This window comes from Haliotis rufescens, unplaced genomic scaffold (genome assembly GCF_023055435.1).
Source record: "Haliotis rufescens isolate VD_foot unplaced genomic scaffold, xgHalRufe1.0.p SCAF_5, whole genome shotgun sequence".
Classification (NCBI taxonomy): Eukaryota; Metazoa; Mollusca; class Gastropoda; order Lepetellida; family Haliotidae; genus Haliotis; species Haliotis rufescens.
The window spans coordinates 59,885,796-59,913,443 of record NW_025964223.1 but is presented as its reverse complement, the minus strand read 5'-3'; the positions used below and the strand labels follow the sequence as shown (position 1 = coordinate 59,913,443).

General features: G+C 42.2%; 1 protein-coding gene across 1 annotated transcript; it reads left to right on the top strand.

Annotated features, from left to right (window-relative positions):
* Positions 1-1,089: 1,089 nt before the first annotated feature.
* On the top strand, positions 1,090-27,155 carry LOC124140337 (copine-3-like). Its single transcript, XM_046507873.2, has 17 exons — positions 1,090-1,451; positions 5,021-5,193; positions 8,574-8,653; positions 9,932-10,044; positions 10,334-10,458; positions 10,726-10,820; positions 11,753-11,842; positions 13,208-13,282; positions 13,911-14,009; positions 17,156-17,234; positions 17,743-17,799; positions 20,233-20,403; positions 22,470-22,622; positions 22,833-22,943; positions 24,228-24,356; positions 25,144-25,372; positions 25,609-27,155. The coding sequence occupies exons 2-17, from the start codon at positions 5,023-5,025 to the stop codon at positions 25,683-25,685; spliced, it is 1,854 nt and encodes a 617-aa protein (XP_046363829.2). The 5' UTR covers positions 1,090-1,451; positions 5,021-5,022; the 3' UTR covers positions 25,686-27,155.
* The last annotated feature ends 493 nt before the right edge of the window (positions 27,156-27,648 follow it).

The window sequence follows — 27,648 nt, the reverse complement described above, 5'->3', positions numbered from 1 at the left end:
TTGCAGGTTCCCCCGCCCGACTGCAGTGGGAAGGGCGGGGGATGTATACATAGTCATTGAGAAGCCTTCACTGAGTTATCACCTAGTCTATATCCCACCCAACAATGTTACACACACAGGCTATTTAAACAAAGCAATACTCACCCAATCTGCATAGTGATGGGAGCATAATCGCCTGATCAAGTGTTATTCATGGCAATGGCACTGTTTGAAGAATCACTTTAACTATCAAAAACAGTGCTATGAACCAGTGCCTTAAACACCTGGGGTTTATCTCGTACGTCTGTGCGTGGACAGTGTTTCCGATGCTTGTATACGCCCGTTGGTGACGGCTTGCATTGTAGCTCTTCCTGAAGTTTCTTTTGTGCCGTTCAGTTTTTGTGATGTGGTATTTTACCCTTGTTTATGAACAGGCAGATATGGCAGGCCTCCAGAGCCACATTCAGAGAAAATTTGTAAATGAAATTCATTTTTTTATTCACTGGAATTTTTATGATGATTTGCGTTTCAATCTTTTTAATGCAGCATATGAAAAAATAATCCTTGGTTTTATAACATTAATGGTGAGGATACATTTGTATATATAATGAACGAATTAAGATACAAAGCCTTTTAGCCTCAACACTTTTTAAAAATGTTGAGACAAATGCTTTATTTTTTACAACCAAGTATTGATTTATTTTTATTTTGTTGTTGTATAATTTGATTTTAGTGTTTCATAGGTCAATTTGTGGCTCGACGCACTGTATTTTATATGTATATATCATGTATATTTTACAAGCTTGTGTGACACTTAAATAAATAATTTCTTACTACTACTACTACTACTACTACTACTACTACTACTACTACTACTACTACTACCACTACTACTACTACTACTACTACTACTACTGCTACTACTACCACTACCACTACTACTACTACTACTATTTATCATGTCAGAACAGTAAAGGACGTGATTCCACAAAGACACATTCCGTTAGCATGATCAGTAACGCATGATCAGCAATGCACGACCAAATACCTCTCATATCGATGTTCTCCAAAAGTGTCCGCAGTGAACTATAACAGCGACAGGGCCACTGTTTTCAATGACCCGTGCTTCAGTGAGGAGCGTTCAGCTAGTCCCACAATTAACTCCACCCTGAAAGCAGCCGACGTCACACAGAGAACTACCCCGGGTGCAATAGATTTGATACCCCTGGTTAGAGCCAGTGACGGCTTGTGAATCACCCTGGAGATGTCAACACAGCTGGGCTGACCTACCCCTCCCCCGAGGGCCCTTCCCTCCACGTGACCCGGGTACGTGTGTACGAGACATGCGGTGGTACGGGTACTAGTGTTGATATTGTTTACTAGCTGCACCACGGAGTTGGGCGAGTGTCACGTAGGATATAGCGCTTGATGTAGGAATTTATACGCCATCGTTTGTGAATTACAAATACAAGGTAAACTATACTTTGCTCTTTTCGGTTTGTGTCTTAAGCCATTGTGTCATTGTGGTATAATGTGTTTGTGTGTATAGATGTGTTAGTTGTGTCTATCAGATTCATTCTCCTGTAGCAAAGGTTCGTTTTATTGCCTTTATTCTACACACTTTGATCGATTATTGGTTATCGACTATCGATCTATACATGCAACACATTCAAGCTTTGCGTCTTCAGTTAACACATCAGTAATCAGGACGGAGTCTGTATATGTTGTGTACATGGTTTACTCGTGAAATGCTTCCATAAATTCAACAGTATTTGTTTGGACATTATGTTACGCAATCTGTTAAAATGAAACACACATCGTCATAATAAATGTAGGTCTGCATGAACATAACTATAAACGTGAACGTCGAATGCTCGTGATATTTAGTTAATTATCAGAAATGACGTAAGATTTTATACAGATAATTTTGTAATATGTAATTATGTAATGCCGTGACTAATTCCACATTAATCACAACACAAACATGCGACGGTTTATTTTGGACGCACCTTGGAAACACGATCAGTTAAACAAACACAGGTTCATGCTAGCTGACAGTCCCAACAAATGTGATTCAGCTCATTCAAAGTCTATTTGTTCATCCAATGATATGGGAGTGAATGAGTGAGTGGTGTTTTCGGCCCTTTTTAGCAATAATACAGCCATATATTATGAAATAACTTTCTAATATCTTGATCCGATTCCGGGTCTTCGGCGTTGTAAGCCAGCGTTTTAACCACATTGCTACTCCCCTTCGCGTTATAGATGTGTCTATCAGACAGCAATACCTCAAGTTCATAGATAGTTTCTTCTTTTGACACATTGTACTGATCACAAAGTGTAGACGTTATACAAAACGCACTAAATTATTGTTATATACTTTATTATTACAATTAAAGAATCTAGCTATCTGATTGGTCAGTGCTGTCTTGTAATACCCATACAGGTCGGCTGTCTGCTCTGAACTGACATCATAAGGTTTGAAGTGACGTCACTTGTCACGTCATAATTTATCCTGTTCGCGCTTGGAGTTATCAAAACGAAAGTCCAATGGAGGTCACAATATAGGTCTAATAGTCACACACAAATGTATCACAGAGAATATGTTTTTGTAAACTTGGGTCTCGTAACGTTAAATTCGTCACCAGTCACTTATCTCTCTTGCACAGCCGGCAATCTTCGGTCTGACGGTAACCAGGCTCATGTGCCTCCTAAACCCCGTACTGCCCGCTAGTGACACATTAACTCACAGAACACAATATACCTGTACAGAACCCTGATCACACATGACCTTGCTATACTGTCAACATTTGTACATACCTCGAGTCCTATTGTACTTCAGTAGGTAATAAAGAAGCATACAGAAGTCAAGGCTACCCGTGTGTATCGGCAATGCTCCCCTTCTTGTTAGTCTTATTATAACCAGAAAGAATTTCTAATCTTATCTGGTGCGGACCGCCTCCGTGGTCTAGTGGTAGAGCGTCCGCCCGGAGAGCGGAATGTCCGGGGTTCGATCCCAGGCCGGTCATACCAAAAGACGTTAAAAATGGAACTTGTTGTTACCCTGTCTGGCGCTCGGCATTAAGGAGGTAAAATAAGGACTGGTCGGCTTGGAGTCAGTATACTGTGTCTGAGTGGGGTATTCATGTTAAACTGCGACATGGTACCTCAGTGAGCTAGAACTATAAATCGGCATTAGTCCGGACTAGTACAAGCAGCCACAGACACACACACGTGCATGCACGTCGCTATATAAGTGCAATAATCTTGGACGCGACATTAAACCCCATTTCACCTCACCTCACCTCTTATCTGGTTAAACAATATCAAACCAATACGAATCTTGACCATAAACGTAGATCACTCTCAAGACGTTATAAGCACTAACGTCAACATAAGTAGGCGTCATAATTTATTTCACTTGTGTATTGGGGTCACGCCCAAGTAAAACTCTGGTCAACACTACCACGTTATACACACGTTTTCTCTCGATCTATAGCCAACGTACACTACCGGGCGAAAGATGTATGCACCAATGTTTGGTGGTGGAGGCTAAAAGTGAAACAAACAAGAAATGGTTATTCGGTGGTGATGTTGTCAAAGCGACCGGGTTGGGACAACCTTTGTCTGAATACAAATGTAAAGGCAAAGGATAATTATAAAATGTCGAGGATCACTTAACCGTTGCTTTAAGATGCTGATACCCATTGGTCGTCCCGGTTCTGTTGTACTTGCTTTGCCATCCTGAACGAGTTGTGACATTATGTCACTGATTAATTGTTGTGGTTTCTATTTATGACTTAGTCCGTGTCAGGTGACCTTGGAAAAATAAGCCTTTGTCCAGAGATGAAAATAGAGGATTGTCTCACCCTTAGTCCAGCTGGGGTTAGGTTAGGTGCTCCGGGGCACCAACACAGCAACCACAACCACTAGGTGCTCCGGGGCACCAACACAGCAACCACAACCACTCTGTGCTGACCTTGGCACATAGCGCTTCTTGTATATATCGACCTACATAAAACAAACATGCATACATACACCACAAGCCATCGCCTCCATTTAGTCACTTCCTACGGAGAACAAATATATGCGAATAATCTTATCAACGTCACGAAGTTAATGTACTTGATACGGGTATCATAGCTTTTGCAGTGTTTTTGGTCAAATCCCATCTTAAGTCTCTAATTTCTTTGGCTGGCAGTTTATACCAGTCAATGTAAAGTGATTGCATGTTGTTGGAAGTTATGTCAAGGCGGCCTGTAGAACGTGGATCTGACAAGCAATAGTGACTTGAGTATAGCTCTGCGCCGTCCAGGTACGACCTAGGCAGAGTTTATTGTGATTTGCAAACCTCTGATTGACCAATCAGAACCGAGTTTTGTTTGTTTGTTTGTTGTTTAACGCCGCACTCATCAATATTCCAGCTATTTCACGGCGCTCTGTAAATAATCGAGTCTGGACCAGACAATCCAGTGATTGATGTCATGAGCATCGATCCACGCATTTGGCTGACATGCATCAGCCAAGTCAGGGAGCCAGACCACCCGATCTCGTTAGTCGCCTCTTACGACAAGCACCGAGTAATCTCCAAATTCATGGTACTGCGTAGAACCTGAAGTTAAGGAAATTTGAACTTCAAAATATATTAAAGAGATTTACCCATGACAACAGACCACGTGTTACACTCAACCAACCGGGAGGAAAGGTAGGCGCATAATGAATTTGCAATTGATTTATTTTTATTTTTATTTTATTGCATGGGCTACTAACAAGAATATGAATTATATAGAACCACTACACTGTATATACCCAGATATAGAAAACATCAATACAAGCTCCGTCTGACACGTCTCAACTCACCCAGGTACATTTGTATTCCTGATATGAACGCCATATATTATTGATACATGTAATAAGGGAGCTACACACCAGGTGACAACACTTGTGATAAACACGATTGACTTGTATCGTGGTGCCAATCCTCGGGAATACTTTTATTCTACACTTTAGAAGCCCATGATGACATGCCCTTGCCTTCCAGATATGTCGGCGCCCCCTGGTGGCCGAGTGGAGATACTGGTGTCCTGTCAGGACCTGGTCAATCTGGACGTGTTCACAAAGACTGACCCCATGTGTGTCCTATTTGTGAAACTCTTCGGCCAGTGGAAAGAACACGGGCGGACAGAGGCTATCAGGGAGTCGCTCAACCCCAGGGTAGGTTATCAGGGAATGTCTCCATCCCAAGGTAGGTTATCAGGGAGTCGCTCAACCCCAGGGTAGGTTATCAGAAAGTATCTCAACCCCAAGGTAGGTTATCAGGGAATGTCTCCACCCCAAGGTAGGTTATCAGGGAATGTCTCCACCCCAAGGTAGGTTATCAGGGAATGTCTCCACCCCAAGGTAGGTTATCAGGGAGTCGCTCAACCCCAGGGTAGGTTATCAGGGAGTCTCACATCCCCAAGGTAGGTTATCAGGGAGTGTCTCAACCCCAAGGTAGATTATCATAAAGTATCTCAACCCCAAGGTAGATTATCAGGACATGTCTCATCCCCAAGGTAGGTTATCAGGGAGTCGCTCAACCCAAAGTTAGGTTATCAGGGAGTCTCACAACCCCAAGGTAGGTTATCAGGGTGTCTCATATTTCCAAGGTAGGTTATCAGGGTGTCTCACAACCCCAAGGTAGGTTATCATAAAGTATCCTAACCCCAAGGTAGGTTATCAGGGAGTCTCACAACCCCAAGGTAGGTTATCATAATGTATCTCAACCCCAAGGTAGGTTATCAGGGTGTCTCACAACCCAAAGGTAAGTTAGTTCCTCAACACAATAGTATACTTTTGGGGACTTAAGTTGAGGTAGACCATGGATATCTAGCTTGGTTTGAGGTGGTCTAACGTTGAGGTAGTCAATTGAAGACTATCTTACGTTGAGGTAGGCCATTGAAGACTATCTTACGTTGAGGTAGGACATTGAAGACTATCTTGCGTTGAGGTAGGACATTGAAGACTATCTTACGTTGAGGTAGGACATTGAAGACTATCTTGCGTTAAGGAAGGACATTGAAGACTATCTTACGTTGAGGTAGGACATTGAAGACTATCTTACGTTGAGGTAGGCCATTGAAGACTATCTTGCGTTGAGGTAGGCCATTGAAGACTATCTTGCGTTGAGGTAGGACATTGAAGACTATCTTACGTTGAGGTAGGACATTGAAGACTATCTTGCGTTAAGGAAGGACATTGAAGACTATCTTACGTTGAGGTAGGACATTGAAGACTATCTTGCGTTGAGGTAGGCCATTGAAGACTATCTTGCGTTGAGGTAGGCCATTGAAGACTATCTTGCGTTGAGGTAGGACATTGAAGACTATCTTACGTTGAGGTAGGCCATTGAAGACTATCTTGCGTTAAGGTAGGTCAATGAAGACTTACGTTGAGGTAGGTCATTGAAGACTATCTTACGTTGAAGTAGGCCATTGATGACTAACGTTGAGGTAGGTCATTGAAGACTTACGTTGAGGTAGGTCATTGGAGACTGACGTTGAGGTAGGTCATTGGAGACTGACGTTGAGGTAGGTCATTGAAGACTATCTTACGTTGAGCTAAGCCAACGTTCAGCTTAGGTAGGTTATCATTCATTTTATTCAGCACAGGGCTGTGGCCTACGTACAAAGTATAATACAGTTTGAGACATGTTGGGGCAAAGTGGCAATGACACATACATTGTATACACAAAGAGAGTAAAACCAGCGCAGTTTTGCAAAGCAGTGTTTATAAAATAACATATCTCCATGTCCATATTTAAGTTTTGAAATATTTCTGGCACAGGGTTATAATGGACTGGGCATTCAAATAGAAGGTGAAATTCACCTTCAACAGCATTTTTATCAACAAACACATATTTTTTTATGCAAATTGTGTGTGTGGCGGGTGCTACCAATTCGCGAACACCTGGTGTCATCACTGGAGCCAGGTTATTCTCTGGCGTTGACGTTTTATATCACATATATACTGCATCATCAACATCACCATGCCACTCCATCACGTCCACTAGTATTAGACAAGGATAATGTGTCATTCCTTGACACGTTATACTGAGCCTTACATCTTTAGATTCAATATTTGTCAAATGTGGTCCAATACAAAAGGTATGTTTTAATATACATATATAGATGGGCAACTGTGAATATTTGAAAATATTGGTTCATATGGCACACATTTATTAAAAAACATTTTCTTGTTACCAACTCTCTGGGTTACAAAATAAAGTCAAATTTTCACCTGAAACAATAAGGGAACACATGGTACATGTCAAAATAGGGAATTGCATCATTTTTGTCAGATTTGGAAATGTCCCCAACTACTCGTAACCGGGATCAAACAACTTATTAGCAAGAGTCGTTTGACGCCTTTTGAAATCTTGGTAGAAAGAGCATGTTCGATTGTATCTCAAAAGTTATAAAACAGGTAGACACAAAGGGCTGGAGATGCGAAAATATTGATTGACATAAAAGGAAAGTTGACTCTTGGCTTGTCAAGGAGTCACAAGGAATCAGCATGAATACAATTTCTTCCTCATTCTGCCAGAACAGCAATCTTTGTTCATCTGTAACTTATTTACAGAACATATATACAAAATCTTACACGAAATTGCTCAATAACCGCCCATTTCTAGAACCCCCATTTCGGAGGTCTACAAAATAACTGGCTCAATTTGCACATCAAAGATGGTCCGCATTACAATTGAAGATATAGTTTCTTTAATCACATAGCGAAATGTTTAACTGATGCCCTGTTATATTGATAAGCTATGAAGGTGGACCATGAAGCACTAACGTACCAACCTATTACAACTTTGAAGGAGTAACCTTAGGTAGGTTTAGTGGGACTACCTGAACTCCAGGTAAGGGCCCTCAATGATCACCTCACCAGGACATGTTTGTTTGTTTGTTTGTTTGTTGTCTCGATGCAATGGCACACAAACAGTCAGGTCACAGGCTTCCCGAACCTTAATTAGTGTCGGTTCTTACGACAAACATAAGGTACTCAATTTCATTCAAATCCGATCTTACTTCTCGCTACCGCTAAACAAAGTTCTGAGGACGTCCCATTAGGGGTCACATCAGAACGACCTTTCATCCAGTCAGAGCGTCGCTTACCAGATCGTGAAAATGACAGTCGAACGATAGTTACGGGTTTAACGACTGAATCCATACAACCAAGACCATCTATTAGCCATTCCATTAAGGTTTCACTTTTTTAAATTGAGAATTTGTCAAAATATGGTTTGAAGCGTAGTCGCCAATTTGAAATCAGTGCCGTGAAGCACGAGAAAGCTGCCTTCTTATTGGCTAATGTCGACTTCTTGTCAGTCCTTCCAATGGTCGGTCAAACTTAGCGCAAGTTCGGTCTGACGTGACCCGTAATGGGATATCCTCAGATCCTAAAAAAGTGAGGACCTACCCTGTCTCGGAATCCCAGTGTATCCGATGTACTAATGAAAGTTGACTTGTAGGTGGTATATGTAGTATTTGTGTATGGAAGAGATACAATGTGTGTCATTGTGGAGTATACTGACACCTGCGGTTTCTGCCCAGTTCACACAGGTCTTCCTCGTGGACGTGCAGCCTGACGTGCAGCAACACCTTATGTTCTCCGTGTACGACATCGACAGTAGGTGAGTGCATCGGCATGGGAACGTTCCCGTGGAGGGAATGTGACGTGCATCTGTCAGTAGACCCGTGAAGATCCAGGGTAGAACCCATGCTTGCCGTAAAAGGCGACTATACTTGTAAGAGGCGACAAACGGGATCGGGTGGTCAGGCTCTCTCACTTAGTTGAAGCATGTCTTCGTATCCCAACTGCATGGATTGATGCTTAATATGATGTCAGTCAGTTGATTGTCTGGCCCAGACTCGATTTTTTTACAGACCGCTTTCATATAGCTGGGATATTGCTGAGTGCGGCGTTGAACAACAAAAACAGTATTTGTGAGTAGCGGCGCGAGCTGCATTGTCAGATGAATCGGTACGTGGTGGATTCAGTCCCGTATATCCCACTATTGACACCAGAATCGGCGGTATCACTACGAGTTAATAATGTTCAATTCTGCACGTTTTATTTACATGTGTATATAGACACGTGTACCCAATTAATGCTTGTTAAAGTAAATCACGTACCTCCACCTCACTGGTGTGACTTACATTTACAGGTATATGTTTATCTTGGGGCCCGACGGCGGGCAGTCAATAAGGTTTTTTTCAATCTCAATCGTGAAGTGTAGATTAAATGACGTCACATAAAACAGCATGATGGCTGGACTTGTCGTGGGGTTTGCAAGCTACATGTATCACCTAGCCGGATGGCTTAATTTTATAACGACTAGTATACTATCATCTGCTCCGTGGTCTAATGGCAGAGCGTCCGCCCGGAGAGCGGAGAGCGGAAGGTCCGGGGTTCCATCCCCGACCGCGTCATACCAAAATACGTTAAAATATGGTACTTGTTGTTACCCTGTCTGGCGCTCGGCATTAAGGTGCTAAAACAAGGACTGGTCGGCTCGGAGTTAGTATACTGTGTCTGAGTGGTGTTACACTGCGGCATGGTATCTCAGTGAGCTAGCACTATAAATCGGCATCAGTCCGGACTAGTACAAGCAGCCACACACACATACACGTGCATGCACGTCGCTATATAAGTGCAATAATCGTGGACGCGACGTTAAACCCCATTTCACCTCACCTACTATCATCTGTTACTTCACGGCGTATAGTCCTGAAAGGGACAGTAGGTTTTAGCAGATATTAAGCACGACGGACCTATATTAATCATTAAAGTGTAACTTTTGCCAAAACAAATTCATCTCGATTTTGGTGACATCGGCTATTGTGGTACAACAACAACACCACTTTAATGTTTTTCAATAACGCGGTGATTGTGTTTTATGCGGCCTCAGGTCATCAGACTTGCGCCAACATGACTTTGTTGGATGCGTGGAGGTGACTCTGGACTCACTGATTGACGTCACCAAACCTTGGACCACCACTTCCAGGATTCTTCGAGTAGCAGGTGCGCGTTGCCATGACAACATCGTCTGTTGAAAGCATTACGTATAAAACTACCATCATAAAGTGAACATTGCAGGATTTTCTTTAATTATTTTAAAACTGTTCATTGCTAGAGAAGTGGGGTAAAGGGAGAATACTCTATATACCTAACTGCTTAATGGTAGAGTCCTCTCTGAAGTAATCAATACACCGCTGCACTATGACTGCCACACTATGCTGGAGTTATATTATTCATTCTTTTATTAAACTATTTATGGCATAAATCCGACCCTCCTTACCATTGCCCCCAGGTGATCCGAAGTCTCGTGGTCTGATTAACATGACCGCCGAGATTGTGCGAGAAACGAGAAGCAAAGCCCAGTTCCATGTAGCGGGTCACAAACTAGGGAAGGTCGGCTTCCTCAATAACCGCAAGGTGAGAAGGAAACACGGGGAAATGCCAATATCTGGTATCGAAATAATAAAATAAATGTAAATTCTATACACTGCCGTATTTTTATCGATGTTACGTGACGAGCAATGCTAATGTGTTGTTTGGTCGGAACGTATATATTACAGAAATATTCTTTATAGTGACACTTTTTATGTAATTATCATGAGAAAGTTCGACTGAACCGTCGCCTGTTTCTTGTAATGATTGATACGCTGCCAGTATGGTTTTAATGTTCTCTGGTTTCTACAGCCAGACACGTACCTCGAAATCGGCCGACAGATAAACAGCGTGACATACCACCCGGTGTTCAGGACAGAGGTGCAGCACAAGACGAGGAGTCCCAGGTACAGAGTGAGTGAGTGAGTGAGTGAGTGAGTGAGTGAGTGAGTGAGGCTTAACGCCGCTTTGAAAAATATTCCGATTAAATCCCGGCGTATCAGTTTATATGAACCGCATATATTTTCTAGTATAATTGAAACACGAGCACGAGTTTGGTACTGACGAACCAAGGATCGAACCCAGGACCAGCAGATCCGGGATCCTTGCTTTTCATGAACACATACACACCCGTGTAGCTAGAAGGGAGAGCTAGCCTAATTAAAGCTCTAGTTTTAATTCCGTCTATAGTATAGCATGGGAGGTCCATTTTGGGGATTGTCCTCACAGTATGTTTCACATCAATAGTGCTAGAAACAGGGCAAATCGCCACACTCACTCACTCACTCACCCAACCAACCATCACCCACTCACTCACTCAAAATCTTACCGAGTCACTCCATCAATCACTCACACACTCACTCTCTCACTAACTCACACACAGACACACACAAAATCTCGCCCACTCACTCACTCACTCATTAATTTGCCTTGAAGGGAGAGAATGAAGCCGTTTTTGTTGTTTTTAAGCGGCACTCAGCAATGCTATTCTGTTCTGTAAATGATCGAGTCCGAACCATACAATTCTGTGATTGACATCATGAACATCGATCCTCGCTGTTGGGATACGCTGACATGCGCCAACCAAGTCAGCGAAACTGACAGCCGATCCATTTAGTCTCTTACGACAAGCATGGGTTGCTGAAGACCAATTCTAACTTGTATTTGCACTGGTTCCCAGTAGTGGAGAACGTGCACCCACTGACACCCCGTGATCAGTCAGGTCACCACCGGCTGTATATACTTCCTTGTTCATGATAGGATATCAGTTTCAGTCTTATTAAAACTGGATTTTTTATTATTTTTATGGTGAAAAATCTTTTTGATCGTTAAATCACAGCTGGCGCCCGTTCGACGTGAGCATGCAAAGACTCTGCAACGACGACCTTGACCGCCCAATACAGTTTTCCTGCTGGCATACGAACTATGGGTAGGCAGCGAGAAGTGTTATCAGCAAACATGTTAATTAAGTCTCGTCGAGAGTCTTGATTTAAGAGCATATACTCGCCAAAATGAAAACGTGAAGCTTATGTGTACCATTATTATGATATTTAATAATAATTTATGGTAATTGTTGGAACTACAAATCAACCTACATATTAGTTTGTTTATTTGTTTGTTGTTTAACTCCGCACTCTGCAATATTCCATCTATATGACGGCGGTCTGTAGGTGATGGTGAAATTGGGTTTAACGTCGCGTCCAAGATTATTGCACTTATATAGCGACGTGCATGTACGTGTGTGTGTGGCTGCTTGTACTAGTCCGGACTGATGCCGATTTATAGTGCTAGCACACTGAGATACCATGCCGCAGTTTAGCATGAATACCCCACTCAGATACAGTATACTGACTCCGAGCCGACCAGTCCTTGTTTTAGCCCCTTAATGCCGAGCGCCAGACAGGGTAACAAGTACCATCTTTTAACGTCTTTTGGTATGACGCGGCCGGGGATCGAACCCCGGACCTTCCGCTCTCCGGGCGGACGCTCTAGAGCACGGAGGCGGTCTACGGCGGTCTGTAAATAATCAAATCTGGACCAGACAATCTAGTGCTTGACATTATGAACATTGATCCACGCAATTGGGATCGATGACATGCGTCAACCAAGTCAACAAGCCTGACCACCCGATCCCGTTAGTCGCCTCTTACGACAAGCATAGTCGCTTCTTACAGCAAGCATGGATTGCTGAAGACCTATTCTATCCCGGATCTTCACGTGTCAATTACATCATTAATCTGTTCTTGAAGAACTATTTTATACCTGTTACTGATTACTTCGGGCCAGGTATCAAACATGTTTATTGGCGTCAACCATCATTTTGACACCCGGTGTTTTACAAAAGTTGGTTACTATCGGATAATAATCATTGACCTGACTAAAAATATCTGATTTGTATTACTGCATGGCCTCCAAAAATATTATTAATATTATCATGTAACTTTATGACGGTCGACATGACCAAACTGATGGTTGACGGACTATGGGCATCTTGATGATGATGATGATGATGATGATGATACCATTATTATGTGAAAATGTGTTTGGAAATGAAACGTAAATATCTGAAATACATTTAGGTGCTCGATAATGAGAGATATACAGTAAACTTCGGTTATAACGAACTCCAAGGGACCACTCATTTTGGTTCGTTATAACCATAGTTCGTTATAAGCATATACACAGCATATATACAACAAATGGCCGGGACTTAAAATAAGTTCGTTATATCGATCAGTTCGTTATAAGTGTGTTCGTTATAACCGTAGTTTACTGTATGCTGGTTTGTTTCCAGGGCTGGGTTCAAGTCTGCCTATGACAAACTAGGGGAGTTTGTGACAACAGCCAGAAAGCTCCTGAACATGAAAAGGTGAGGTCCATTTTTGGAATATGACTTGCTAATTGCAACATGTAATGTTGACTTCGTTACCAAATTAGGATGACAGTCCAGTGGGCGATAGTGTGTCTCCGCTCCATGCTGCCATAGTGTGTATACAACAGCAGGTATAACAGCCGAATACATCTCACGTGGGCACGTGTGAACATGCACGAGACTCGAGGGCCATATTATAAGACAATACATTGTTCCAGCTTTACCAGTATATAAAATACGGCATGTATTTCGTCGCATAACGAAACATTTTCTTCACACACGTAACCTGTAGTTTGTGACAGTTGTGAACAACCCATTTCATTTTGGGTTAGAGAGGGAGGTGTGTGTGTGTGTGTGTGTGTGTGTGCGTGTGTGTGAGTGAGTGAGTGAGTGAGTGAGTGAGTGAGTGTGTGTGTGTGGGCGTGCGTGCGTGCGTGTGTGTGTGTGTGAGTGAGTGAGTGTGTGTGGGTGGGCGTGCGTGCGTGTGTGTGTGTGTGTGTGTGAGTGAGTGAGTGAGTGAGTGTGTGTGGGTGGGCGTGCGTGCGTGCGTTGTGGTTGGGTGTGCCGCTGTGGGTGTTGGTATTGATTTCATATTCCCTTTACGTGTGCCTTGTGTCATTCCCAGAGTAAACAATTACAAGAGCTTCCATCTCATTTGCCCAAAGAAGGAGAAGAAAAAAAAGAAGGATGTTACTTCCGGCAGCGTTAGATTTTACCAGTTCCGGTAAGAAAAAATCACAAAGAGTTATAATCTGATATAGCTTTTCACACTTTGACAAAAACAGTACGATATAAAAGTAATATTCATGTGTCTTGTCTATAGGAAAGAAAGTGATCAAACCACAGCTTGCAGGATTGTCTTTGAGGAAGATTTGTTACATCCGGCTGAAAAAACCCAGCGGGATCGATAAGGTTACATATTAGATTTTTTCATCCATTGCGACGTGAGATTCTTACAGCACTCCAGTATTCGAATCTAAAGAATATTTTTTAAGTAAGTTCTCTGGGCGGTAATGTGAATTGAAGACGGTCGAAAACGTGCCATCGGATACAATCACGCAACATCCGGCGTGTGACATCTCTGAATGTGAAGGTACGTGAAGATCCGGGGTAGAATAGGTCTTCAGCAACCCATGCTTACTGTGAAAGTCGATTATGCTTGTCGGTAGAGGCGACTAATGGGATCGGGTGGTCAGGCTCGCTGACTTGGTTGATGCATGTATCAATTGCGAGGATCGATGCCCATGATATCAGTCACTGGAATGTCTGGTCCAGACTCGATTATTAACAGACCGCCGTCACATAGCTGGAGTGCGGCGTTAAACAACAAACAAATAAACAAACAAACAAACTAAGTTATGTAGGTTGATATGTAGTTCCAATAATTACAATACATTATTATAAAATATCATAATACCGGTACACATAAGCTTCACGTTTTCATTTTGGCGAGTGCGGCCTTAAACAAAAAACAAACAAACAAACAAACAAACAAAAGCAAAACGTAACTAGTTATGTTGGTCACTCAATGGACGCAAGAAGACAGGGAGGGTCAGGAAGAGAACGCTGACCGCATTTAGATTGAACAATCCGTACTGAAATACCTCCGTATGTTGTTGGAGTGCTGGAATTCAGTTCATTCATAAGAGTTGTCGTCTTCGAAGCACTTCATGAGTAAATGTAGAATAAATCCACAACACCCTTTCCAATATCAAAAGAAAACTCTAAAAGCAAAGACCATTGTACCATTCCCACTGTGTCATAAACGTGTGTATGAAGACAGTTATGATAATCAGAACATGCGAGCGTGTCTCGCGATGGCACCTGTCACAAACTCTTTTCAGACTTTAAGGCAAGGCAAGTTTATGGAATCTCAACAGACCCGCGTCACATGTTTGTCATTCAGCCGACTATTTAACCAAACTGAAACTGTGTATTGAATGAGCTGTCTCTTGGTAGAGCAGAATGTCAGGTGAATGTTTCTCTCGATGCGGATATGGGTTGAATTGTCTGACACATGAATGTCTCTTGTTGATGGTACATGTAGAACTGTCTGACACATAGATGTCTCTTGTTGAGGTACATGTAGAACTGTCTGACACATGAATGTCTCCTGTTGATGGTACATGTAGAACTGTCTGACACATGGATGTCTCTTGTTGATGGTACATGTAGAACTGTCTGACACATGAATGTCTCCTGTTGATGGTACATGTAGAACTGTCTGACACATGGATGTCTCTTGTTAATAGTACATGTAGAACTGTCTGACACATAGATGTCTCTTGTTGAGGTACATGTAGAACTGTCTGACACATGAATGTCTCCTGTTGATGGTACATGTAGAACTGTCTGACACATAGATGTCTCTTGTTGATGGTACATGTAGAACTGTCTGACACATGGATGTCTCCTGTTTATAGTACACGTAGAACTGTCTGACACATGGATGTCTCTTGTTGATGGTACATGTAGAACTGTCTGACACATGAATGTCTCCTGTTATCTGTACACGTAGAACAGTCACATGCATGGATGTCTCTTGTTGATGGTACGAGTAGAACTGTCTGACAAATGGATGTCTCTTGTTGATGGTACACGTAGAACTGTCTGACACATAGATGTCTCCTGTTAATTGTACACGTAGAACTGTCTGACACATGGATATCTCTTGTAAGTGGTTCATGTAGAACTGTCTGACACCATGGATGTCTCCTGTTAATGGTACATGTAGAACTGTCTGACACATGGATGTCTCCTGTTAGTGGTACATGTAGAACTGTCTGACACATGGATGTCTCTTGTTGGTGGTACATGTAGAACTGTCTGACACCATGGATGCCTCCTGTTAATGGTACATGTAGAACTGTCTGACACATGGATGTCTCTTGTTAATGGTACACGTAGAACTGACGTCTGACACCATGGATGTCTCCTGTTAATGGTACATGTAGAACTGTCTGACACATGGATGTCTCTTGTTAATGGTACATGTAGAACTGTCTGACACATGGATGTCTCTTGTTAATGGTACATGTAGAACTGTCTGACACATGGATGTCTCTTGTTGATGGTACATGTAGAACTGTCTGACACCATGGATGTCTCCTGTTAATGGTACATGTAGAACTGTCTGACACATGGATGTCTCTTGTTAGTGGTACACGTAGAACTGTCTGACACCATGGATGTCTCCTGTTAATGGTACATTAAGAGCTGTCTGACACCATGGATGTCTCCTGTTAATGGTACATGTAGAGCTGTCTGACACCATGGATGTCTCCTGTTAATGGTGCATGTAGAACTGTCTGACACCATGGATGTCTCTTGTTAATGGTACATGTAGAACTGTCTGACACCATGGATGTCTCCTGTTAATGGTACATGTAGAACTGTCTGACACATGGATGTCTCTTGCTAGTGGTACATGTAGAACTGTCTGACACATGGATGTCTCCTGTTAATGGTACATGTAGAACTGTCTGACACATGGATGTCTCTTGTTGATGGTACATGTAGAACTGTCTGACACATGGATGTCTCCTGTTAATGGTACATGTAGAACTGTCTGACACATGGATGTCTCTTGTTGATGGTACATGTTGAACTGTCTGACACATGGATGTCTCTTGTTGATGGTACATGTAGAACTGTCTGACACATGGATGTCTCCTGTTAATGGTACATGTAGAACTGTCTGACACATGGATGTCTCTTGTTGATGGTACATGTAGAACTGTCTGACACATGGATGTCTCCTGTTAGTGGTACATGTAGAACTGCCTGACACATGGATGTCTCCTGTTGATGGTACATGTAGAACTGTCTGACACATGGATGTCTCTTGAATGTTGTACTTGCTGTGTTCAGTGTGGACAAGCAGCACTCCCTGATGGACTTCGTGCGAGGCGGATGCAAGCTGAGACTCATCATTGCTATCGACTTCACTGTAAGTTCCACCAATCTGTTGTCCAAGGCCAAACCGTCACAGCTGGTAGGTCCTGTTAAAACACATCGCGATTATATATTGGTTAAAATAAATTTTATTCACCTCCTTGAGAAAAGTGTATTCAGCCTACTAGTACCTTAGGTCGAATTGGAGGTTAGTCATGTCTTTGGCGTTAAAGGTAACGTTGAGTGAGTCAGTCAGTCAGTCAGTGAGTGAGTGAGTTGGTGGGTGGGTGAGTGAGTGAGTGAGTGAGTGAGTGAGTGAGTGAGTGAGTGAGGATACGGCTGCAATTATATCAGGCCGTGGGGACACTACACACATTTGTCATGCAAATGTGATACATTGTTAAAATTGTGGTTTCCAATAAAGCGCGTCCAATAATCTCCTATTCACGGCCTTATTGCAAACTACTGAACTATAATTCAGATACAATATCACTTCGCAGGCTGATAAAAAGAAATTTAGTTTGCCTATCATAAAGTTGTTACATCTTCCTGTGCACTTGCAGGCTTCCAATGGTACAGTATCGGACGAACTATCTCTCCATAGCTGCGACGATGCAAAGGTGGGTGATCGGAGGTGCCTTTCACACACATATACACATATACAGTAAACTACGGTTATAACGAACACGCTTATAACGAACTGACCGATATAACGATCTTACTTGTTAGCCACGGACACGTGTTGCATATATGTTGTATATATGCTTATAACGAACTACGAACTACGGTTATTACGAACTAAAATGGGTGGTCCCTTTGAGTTCGTTATAACCGTAGTTTATTGTACATCACAATCAACATGGATCTGTGAAACATTCTACCTACTCGTGTATGTGAGTGAATTTGGTTAAATTCAACATAGATCTATACAACATTCAACCTAGATCTATACAACATTCAACCTAGATCTATATAACATTCAATCTAGATCTATATAAACATTCAACCTAGATCTATACAACATTCAACCTAGATCTATACAACATTCTACCTAGATCTATATAACATTCAACCTAGATCTATACAACATTCAACCTAGATCTATACAACATTCTACCTTTATCTATACAACATTCAACCTAGATCTATACAACATTCAACCTAGATCTATATAACACTCAACCTGGATCTATAAAACATTCAACCTAGATCTATACAACATTCAACCTAGATCTATACAACATTCTACCTATATCTATACAACATTCAACCTAGATCTATACAACATTCAACCTAGATCTATACAACATTCAACCTATATCTATACAACATTCTACCTATATCTATACAACATTCAACCTAGATCTATACAACATTCAACCTAGATCTATACAACATTCAACCTAGATCTATACAACATTCTACCAAGATCTATACAACATTCAATCTAGATCTATATAACATTCAACCTAGATCTATACAACATTCAACCTAGATCTATATAACATTTAACCTAGATCTATATAAACATTCAACCTGGATCTATACAACATTCAACCTAGATCTATACAACATTCAACCTAGGTCTATACAACATTCAACCTAGATCTATATAACATTCAACCTAGATCTATATAAACATTCAACCTGGATCTATACAACATTCAACCTAGATCTATACAACATTAAACCTAGGTCTATACAACATTCAACCTAGATCTATACAACATTCAACCTAGATCTATACAACATTCAACCTAGATCTAAACAACATTCAACCTAGATCCACATAACATCCTGTCAGTGTCTATATTACATGCTGCATGTACCCAGCTTAAAAGAGGCGACTATGCTTGTTGTAAGAGGCAACTGCCGGGATCGGGTGGTCAGATTCGCTGAATTGGTTGAGTCATGTCATCGTATCCCAATTGCGTAGATCGATGCTTATGATATCAATCACTGGATTGTTTATCCAGACGCGATTATTTACAGACCGCTGTCATATAGCTGGAATATTGCTGAGTGCGACGTTAAACAACAAACAAACAAACAAATTTTAAAACTCGGTTCTGATTGGTCAATCAGAGGTTTGCAAATCACAATAAACTCTATCTTCCTGAGGCAAGCGTGTCAACAAACAAACAAACAAACAAACAAAACCTACCTCAATAATGATATCATTATGATTATGATTGTTTGAGGTAATTATCGGGCGTGTTGTATTTGTTAGATTTCATGCTACAAGAACATGGTTTTGTTGATTACGTCTTGGTTTACGTCTTCAAGTATCGACCTTCAGTATACCTTGTTTGGCTACAGTCTTGTCCATCAATGGTCGACAGTATCAACAAGAACAACGCACTGTCACACATACTGCAAGAGCAATCCAAGTTGTATCAAAGAATATATTTCTTTCTTTTTTTTCGATTTGAGGGATGAAGCCGGGCTCAGAGCAGATGAGCGATCATAGACTTGCACAAGTCTCTTAGGCAATAATTATTAGTTTAAATCAAAATTCCTAGATTACTAGTATGTAAATAATAAAAGTTGTCCCTATAAGAGACTGGAGTCCTTAGAACTGTCCATATATCTAGATTTGCCTATTAGTAAGTGTGTGAGTGCGTTGGGTTTAACGCCGCTTTTAACAGTATTCCAGTCATACCAGGGCGTACCAGCTTAATGTGGGAGGAAAGCCCCAAGTGATGCAGGTCTCAGGCGTTTACGACTTCGGTGAAACCCACGAGCACGGGTATGGTGCTGACAAACCTAGAAACATAATCGGGGCGAACCGGGATTCGAACCCACAATCATAGGTTTCTGGCGTGTCTTTATGATTGTGGGTTCGAATCCCGGTTCGCCCCGATTATGTTTCTACGTTTGTCAGCACCATACCCGTGCTCGTGGGTTTCACCAAAGTGGTAAACGTCTGAGATTGCATCACTTGGGGCTTTCCTCCCACATTAAGCTGGTACGCCGGATATAACTGGAATGAGGTGTTAAAAAGCGGCGTTAAACCCAGCCCGCTCACTCACTCTCGCATGTCTTGTCACCAGAACCAGTACCTGGCGACGATACAGACGCTCGGAGCCAGCATATCTCGCTACGACGTGGAGCAGAAGATAGCAGTGTTTGGATTTGGCGCCAAGAGAACATCAGACGACAATCCGCTCCACTGCTTCCCGCTCAGAGACAACCAATCAAATATCTGGGTCAGCGGGGTCAAGGTCAGTCTGGCTGCTTATAAGAAATCGCCGATATGCAACTTTCTTCCTAAATCGGACCAATCTGTATACATGTTATTGCAATAAATACACCCTTTTGAAAGGGATAGGACGTGACATTTGACAATAAGGGGAAATATCGTGCAGATATTAGAAGTTACTTTTATAGACATAATGAATGATATAAACATCATCTGCACTAAATACCGTCAGCACGAAGTATCGTCAGCACAAAATACCATATGCACTAAAAAACTTTATAACTAAACACCATCTGAACGAAGCATCATCTGCATTAAATACCATCTGCACTAAATACCATCTGCACTCACTTGAGTGAGTGAGTGATTGTGGGTTTAGGTCGCTTTTGGCAATATTCCAACAATATCAAGGCGGGGAACACTGGACATCTGCACTTGACATCATCTTTACTAAATATCACCATCTGCACTAAACATCATTTACATTAAATATCACCATCTGCACTAAACATCCACCCCCTAATTATCATCATCTGCACTAAACCCCATCTGCATTAAACATCATCTCCAGTAAACACGGTCTGCATTAAATATCATATGCACCAAATACAATTTGCACTTAATACCATCTGCAATAAATATTACCTACATTGAACACCATCAGCCATGTTTATCACCATAACGTTTAAAGCCTGAAGAATATTACATGGAGATCAGACAGTCCTCCACTCTACTTCCTTGATTTCACAGCACATTCAGGTCGCCTTCTAAGTAACTACTGGTAAGCCAAGATTACTTGAGTTGTGACCTGACAATTAACCACGTATGACTGTGTATGAGGTCCGCCCTCAGGCGCGTACCACTGTGAAGAAAGGGGTAGAGGGTGGTCCGCGACAAGCAACAGATAGATATGTGTGTGTCCTGTCTCGGCTAACAACGAGACTTAAATAGCACATGATAGTACGTGGTGATGTGAAGTATCCGATGACTGTGAAAACGGTGACAGCAAATTTGTACATATAACAATAATTGAGAAGTATTGTGACAATGAAGGGAATTCATATGCTGTAGAAATGGAGACAGAGGGAAATAATGAAGAAAGTCATGTCATTCATCAAATGGTTGTGAAGGCTGAGACCTTAACGTAGTGATAGTTGACTCAATGACATACTCCATGAATAATCCCATATGATTGTTTATGGGATTTCAGCATGCTGTAAACGTAATATTGCTAGCTGGATTTATTTTGAGATAACTGGGTAATCATAGCTATAGTCTTCAAATTTACCGTATTCGACGTAATAAGCGCCCAGGGCGCTCTCAAAGTTAGAAATAGGGGGCTCTTATTAGAATATAATTTTGGTGAGGAAAAAAGAGAGTTTAAAGATCGGATATTTCGTGGTTTATGCTGACAGCCTGAAATAATACAGAAGAAAAGTCGTATTATACACGACAGATATATTTTCCAGAATTTAATTGCCCATAATTAAGGGTGCATATAACACACGAGTGCGTATTATACACGAATAAATACGTCTTGTGTACATTGATCAATTGGAAGGGGTGCTAATTGGGATTGTTCACTTGCCAATATATTAGCAAATATCGCCGTGGGCGCTTATTAGGACGGGGCGCTTATTACGTCGAATACGGTATGTGTTTGTAATTAACCTCTATCAACGTAGACGTTTAGAGAATTCTGGTATCGACTTGCCACATCTTAATATACTTATGAGCAACACGTGTGTCCACGGGAGTCAAATTCATCGTCGTGACCTGTACGTGCACAACATGCGTGCACCCTCTCTACCTGTAACAAACCAAATATGTTTGCCAAAATCCTGTGCGCCGCCTATTTGCGTCAAACCCATTTTGTGAGTTGGCTCAACGTATCCTGGATTACCAGTAGTTAGCAGCAGCTTCCTTGGCCTTTCGTTCAGAACATTTCCAAGTAAGGACACATATGGTGGACTTAGCAATTCAAATATCATGATGATAATGAGTCGGGCGAGGAACTGATAGATGCAAATCGGCTCCTTGTTACTGAGTCTCCGCGACATCTGTGACAACGGTGACATCTCTCCCCAGGGGGTAACGGAAGCATACACAAACGCCCTTCCCACTCTGACCTTTGCTGGGCCAACCTGCGTGGCGCCGGTCATAGCAACCGCTGCTGACGTCATCCGTGACGCCACAGTCACCCAAGGCAACCAGATATACCACGTGCTGCTTATTCTTACAGTAAGTCTCTACCGTAAGCAGCAAGGCGTCATATTAAATGCGTATATGTGAAATCTAATTTCTAATTATTCCCTATGAAAACTTAATTGCTATTATTATTAGCGAATCACGTTTCATGGCGTTGTTCATAATATCTTTTTATGAAAAGTACCATCTTTCCAAAATGATCATTCTTGTGATATATTTGATATCAATGTTTCGTGGTCCTAGGATGGTGTAATTAACGATATCGACGAGACGATACATCGACTAATTGACACGAGTGGTCTCCCTTTGTCAGTTATCATCGTTGGAGTTGGGCCTGCCGACTTTTCTTTGATGGTAAGTGTCAGGAGATGTTTGTTTTTTACAGATCCATCCTCAAGATTTCACAAATGTTGAATAAAATATACATCTTTGTCTCCTCAAACCAAATCTGTTAACCAATGTCCTCGTTAGTATAAAGCCAAAATTAGGTCACTGTGGGAAGGGAACTAACTCTTTGTCTACAAAGGACGACGTAGGATGATGGCCCTTTTTGGCCTGCAGGATCTGCACAATTTAGGAACTGAGGCAAATATTTAAACATTGGCATGAAAGTTAACAGATGCGTTCATCTGAATGGTAATTTAGACTTTGTCCATTTCAACAATCATAAATTTGAGACGTTTGACGACACAGTGTCCCAAAATGGCATTTTTTAAGAGGTTTTAAGGAAGCGTTTTCTGATATTTGGATTGAACCAATCTGTGACCCGAGCTGTTTTTCGTAGATGTTGATTAAGAACAGTACATTCATGATATAGAAAATCAGAAATGGTGCTGATCTTAGAATTTTACCACTTTGGTGAAACCGATGATAATGTGTAGAGCACTGACAAACCTGGAAATCAAGGCGAACAGGGATTCGCACCAACGGTTATAGGGTTCTGGCACGCCTAAGGGACGCCACTCTGTACCAATGTGCATACAAGAAACGATGTAACCTAAAGATAATCATCGAATCATACCAACAAACTGGAAGGGTTAACGTAACACGTGGCCTAAGTACGCCGTAATGGAATATTCCCATTCTGCACACGTCAGAAGTACAACACCATCTGAATTGGCTCTCGATGGCTGCCGTTAACTCTATGCTCCCTGTCCTGTCCAGTCTTCGAATGCATGGTATGAAACTTGACACTTGACACTTGATACCTGCCGTGTGTTCATCACATTGACATTACCTTTAATGACCAACTCCGACAAATCGAATAGCAACTCGTGCCCCTCTGTGCCCATTTTAAGCGACTGGCATCCGTCTAAGCGCAAAAGAGCATAGTTAAAACAATTGTCAAGTCGTTGGTTATTATTCACGTATATTTCCCCCCATGTCATACATATTCCAGATGCTATTTAAAACACATCGGGACTTGACTGAACACATTTAACTGTATTTAGAGTATATTTTTAAATGCAAGAGGGATTCGTTGACCAAAGTACTTGAAGTACGCGCATTCTGATTGGTTTGTCGTATTTTAGCATTCATCGATAGTGGAGTCTTCTTGCAGGTTACGGAAAGAGGCGAGTGGTGACGAATGTGAAAGTATAGCAGTACTTAATGTTCATGCAACCCCTGCCATTCCAGGAGCAGTTTCATACACGCGACAACAGGCCCCTGGCAGATGACCACAGCAAGAGGACAGCAACTCGAGCCAATGTCCACTTCACAGCTCTGAAGAAGGAAGCCTTGGTCAGCGGGGGCAGCCTGGCTGTGGTCAGTACATCACATGAGTCAGTGACAGCGTCCATTTCCACTGCTTCCTGTGTGTTTACGGCCGGATTTCAGTCAGAATTTGTTCCTAGCATCCTTTGCAAGAACAACGACAGAAACCTTTACTCATGACCGAGGGTGCCATTACTATTATGAAAATGTTGAATCTACGTACCAAATACGCTCTGACGTTACTGAACCACCACATTGGCAGCCTCATTACTCATGCTATCGACCACTGGTTTGTCTGATCAAGATCTATTTGCACATTTTCGTGATATAGCTAGACTTCTGCCGACTCGGCAGAAAAGGACAGTTACCGCTTAAATACTCACAGGAACATGATACCTGTCAACGTCTTACTCCTTCTGGATCATATAGGGCTTCTAATGTACACGCCTACGCTCAACGTCTAGATAATTTACTTTAAGAAGTTTAAATGGCAAGGAAACTGCTTTGTGTTTCAGGGCTGTGGCTTGGCCTGGTGGTTACATCGTCCGCGAGTCACATCCACGTCAAAATGTATTGGGGGCGGTCGGGTAGCCTAGTGGTTTAAGCGTTCGCTCGTCACGCTGAAGACCCGGGTTCGATTCCCGACATGGGTACAATGTGTTAAGCCCATTTCTGGTGTCCCCCGCCGTGATATGGCTGGAATATTGCTAAAGTCGGCGTAAAACCATACTCACTCACTCACTCACTCACTCACTCACTCCAAATGTAAGGCCAGTTGTATAGACAAGGGGTTACTTTCCCCACTCTAATAAACTGATCCTACCTTGTGACATTCCAGGTGCAAGAAGCCCTCGCCTCGCTGTCATCCCAGTTTCTCCAGTACATGAAGTGCCACAATATAACTCCAAACAGACCCCGTGTAATGAAAGCTGACCCCCGGAGCTCCTGGGTGGGGTCAACAGCGGAGGAGAGGGAGGGTCTGGAGACCATGGGTATGATATCAGCCCCCTCTATGACGTCACTGGCGTCCAGGGGGTCGAGAGGCTCGGCCATGTTCACACAGACGGGTAGGTGGATTCTTCATTGGAATCTGTAGCGTGCGAAACCTGTTCCATCGGAAGCGCCCATAAAATCCTTCAAACCTTAACGTCGACTTTTGTAGTTGTCTGAAATTTTGCCTTCACAAGTATATTTTGTAAAACGATAATCAGTCTCGATTATACCCCGAAACAGATTCAAGTAAATTAATCTCAGGAAAATGAGTTTATTATTTGGCTAATGACTGATACTTCATCTATTTCAGGTCCGTTCTGTCCAACGTGCGGATCGTCGGTGGGGGACGGCCTGGGGGGTTCAATGTACGATGTTCACACCTTCTAGCGTTCTGGAGGTCTAGGCCTGAGCATCAGAAGGCTAGCGGACGAGAGGACAAGAATATAAATCAACGCGCGGTCCAGCGGCGAGTTGGTTCGCTCGAATGCAAAAGCGTGGACCAGCAAATTTGCAGATATGTGGAACAATTGACTAGTGGGCGCGTGAACAGGACGCTAGAACACGCGTTGGCTAGTTGACTGGCAGACCACTTATCCAGATGACTAACGGGCTAGTGGGCCAGTGTGCTAGCAGAGTTTGACAATGAGACATTACATGAACGGACTTCCAGTACGATAATCCGAAATATACGCGGACAAGAGGATCAGCAGGATGGTGGACAAGTCGGCGAGTGGACAAGCAGACTAGCGTGCAAGATAGTCATGTGCAATACACAAGCAGCAATACGAATCAACATTGAATATATCTCAGTACAAAGTCAACACAGTATGATCCGATTCCCGTCAGAATGATTCAGACATTTCACCGGAACTAAATTACAATGGATAGAACAATATAGTTGTGGAGACATGACGTGTCTGTTATTCGTATGAAGAATCTGTGATAGCGAATGTAATTATTCGCCATGACAACACTCGCCAAATACAGATGTTCAAGTAATAGCTATTTCCTATAGACTTCACATTAAGGTAATTAGACCAAGCGCAATCATTAGCACAGTAATGCCTGTCACGCAATACTACCATAGCCCCTCGATGCATCGGTCGTTTAGACACTTGTGATGGTAAACTTGGTAAGGTTCAACTCAGATGTCTGAGTGGTGTTAGACAAGGAGGACCAGCGCCGAAACTGTCCTTCCAGGGTTAAAGCTCTACTGCATACTCTGTATGTACAGTAGATAACGCCATGTTTGTTTGTTTGTTGTTTAACGTCGCACTCAGCAATATTCCAGCTATATGACGGCCGTCTGTACATAATCGAGTCTCCACGCAATCGGGATACGATGACATGTATCAACCAAGTCAGCGAGCCTGACCAGCCGATCCCGTTAGTCGCCTCTTACGACAAGCATTGTCGCTTTTTACGGCAAGCACGGGTTGCTGAAGACCTATTCTAGCCGGGATCTTCAAGGGTCAGATAACGCTATGTATAATGTTGAGGTTGGTTTACTTCAAGAGGCTGCAATATCTCACCTTAAACCCTTCAATTATTTTTATTGGTCTTGTCTTGATTTCAGTTAACTATGGGATCCTAGAAGGGACATTGTCGCGTTGTCGCATTGTCGTTCTCCCAAAAACGAGGACAGGGTGTCAACATTAATCAAAGCGCAACAATGTTCCTTCAAGGATTCCATAGTTAATTTCCATTGAGAAATGCCATTGTCTGATTGGATGAATCATCTTTATTTTCATGCTCGGGACAATGTTGTTTAAATGTTTTATATTTTGTGTGATACAATGATGGCTCTAATTCCTGACAGGTAATCTGCTAAGGTAATAAAACACCGGATATCCTATATCTCCAAACAAATCTGTCGTGTGTTGTAATCCGTCCTTCAACACTGGTCGAACGCTCCATGCAACCGCAAACTACATTTAATACTAAATAGTCGACGTAATCTGGGCGGTGATAAACGCCAATCTCGAAACAAAAGGAATAAGCATCACAATGACTGGATATCTGTTACGTTCATGTCTTTGCATTGGCCGAAATCTATTTGGGAATAAACAGTATCAATATTTAAGCCAGTTTCCAATAATCAGCCCCCTCGCATGTGTCGCCAGGGGCTGCGGTTGTATTTTCCTGTGCGTGCAGGTCATGTTGTCACCATCAGAGGAAATCCTTCCGACCCATTGTGCAGGGAAGGACATACACTCGTTGAAACATCTGGTGAAATGAATTTTTATAATACTTCTAAATGTACTGAAGAAATAAATTCTAAAAACATCTCAATGTCGTATATGACGCGGTGAATGTATGCGCCCATGCGTCATCGTCTTGTTTCGTATAC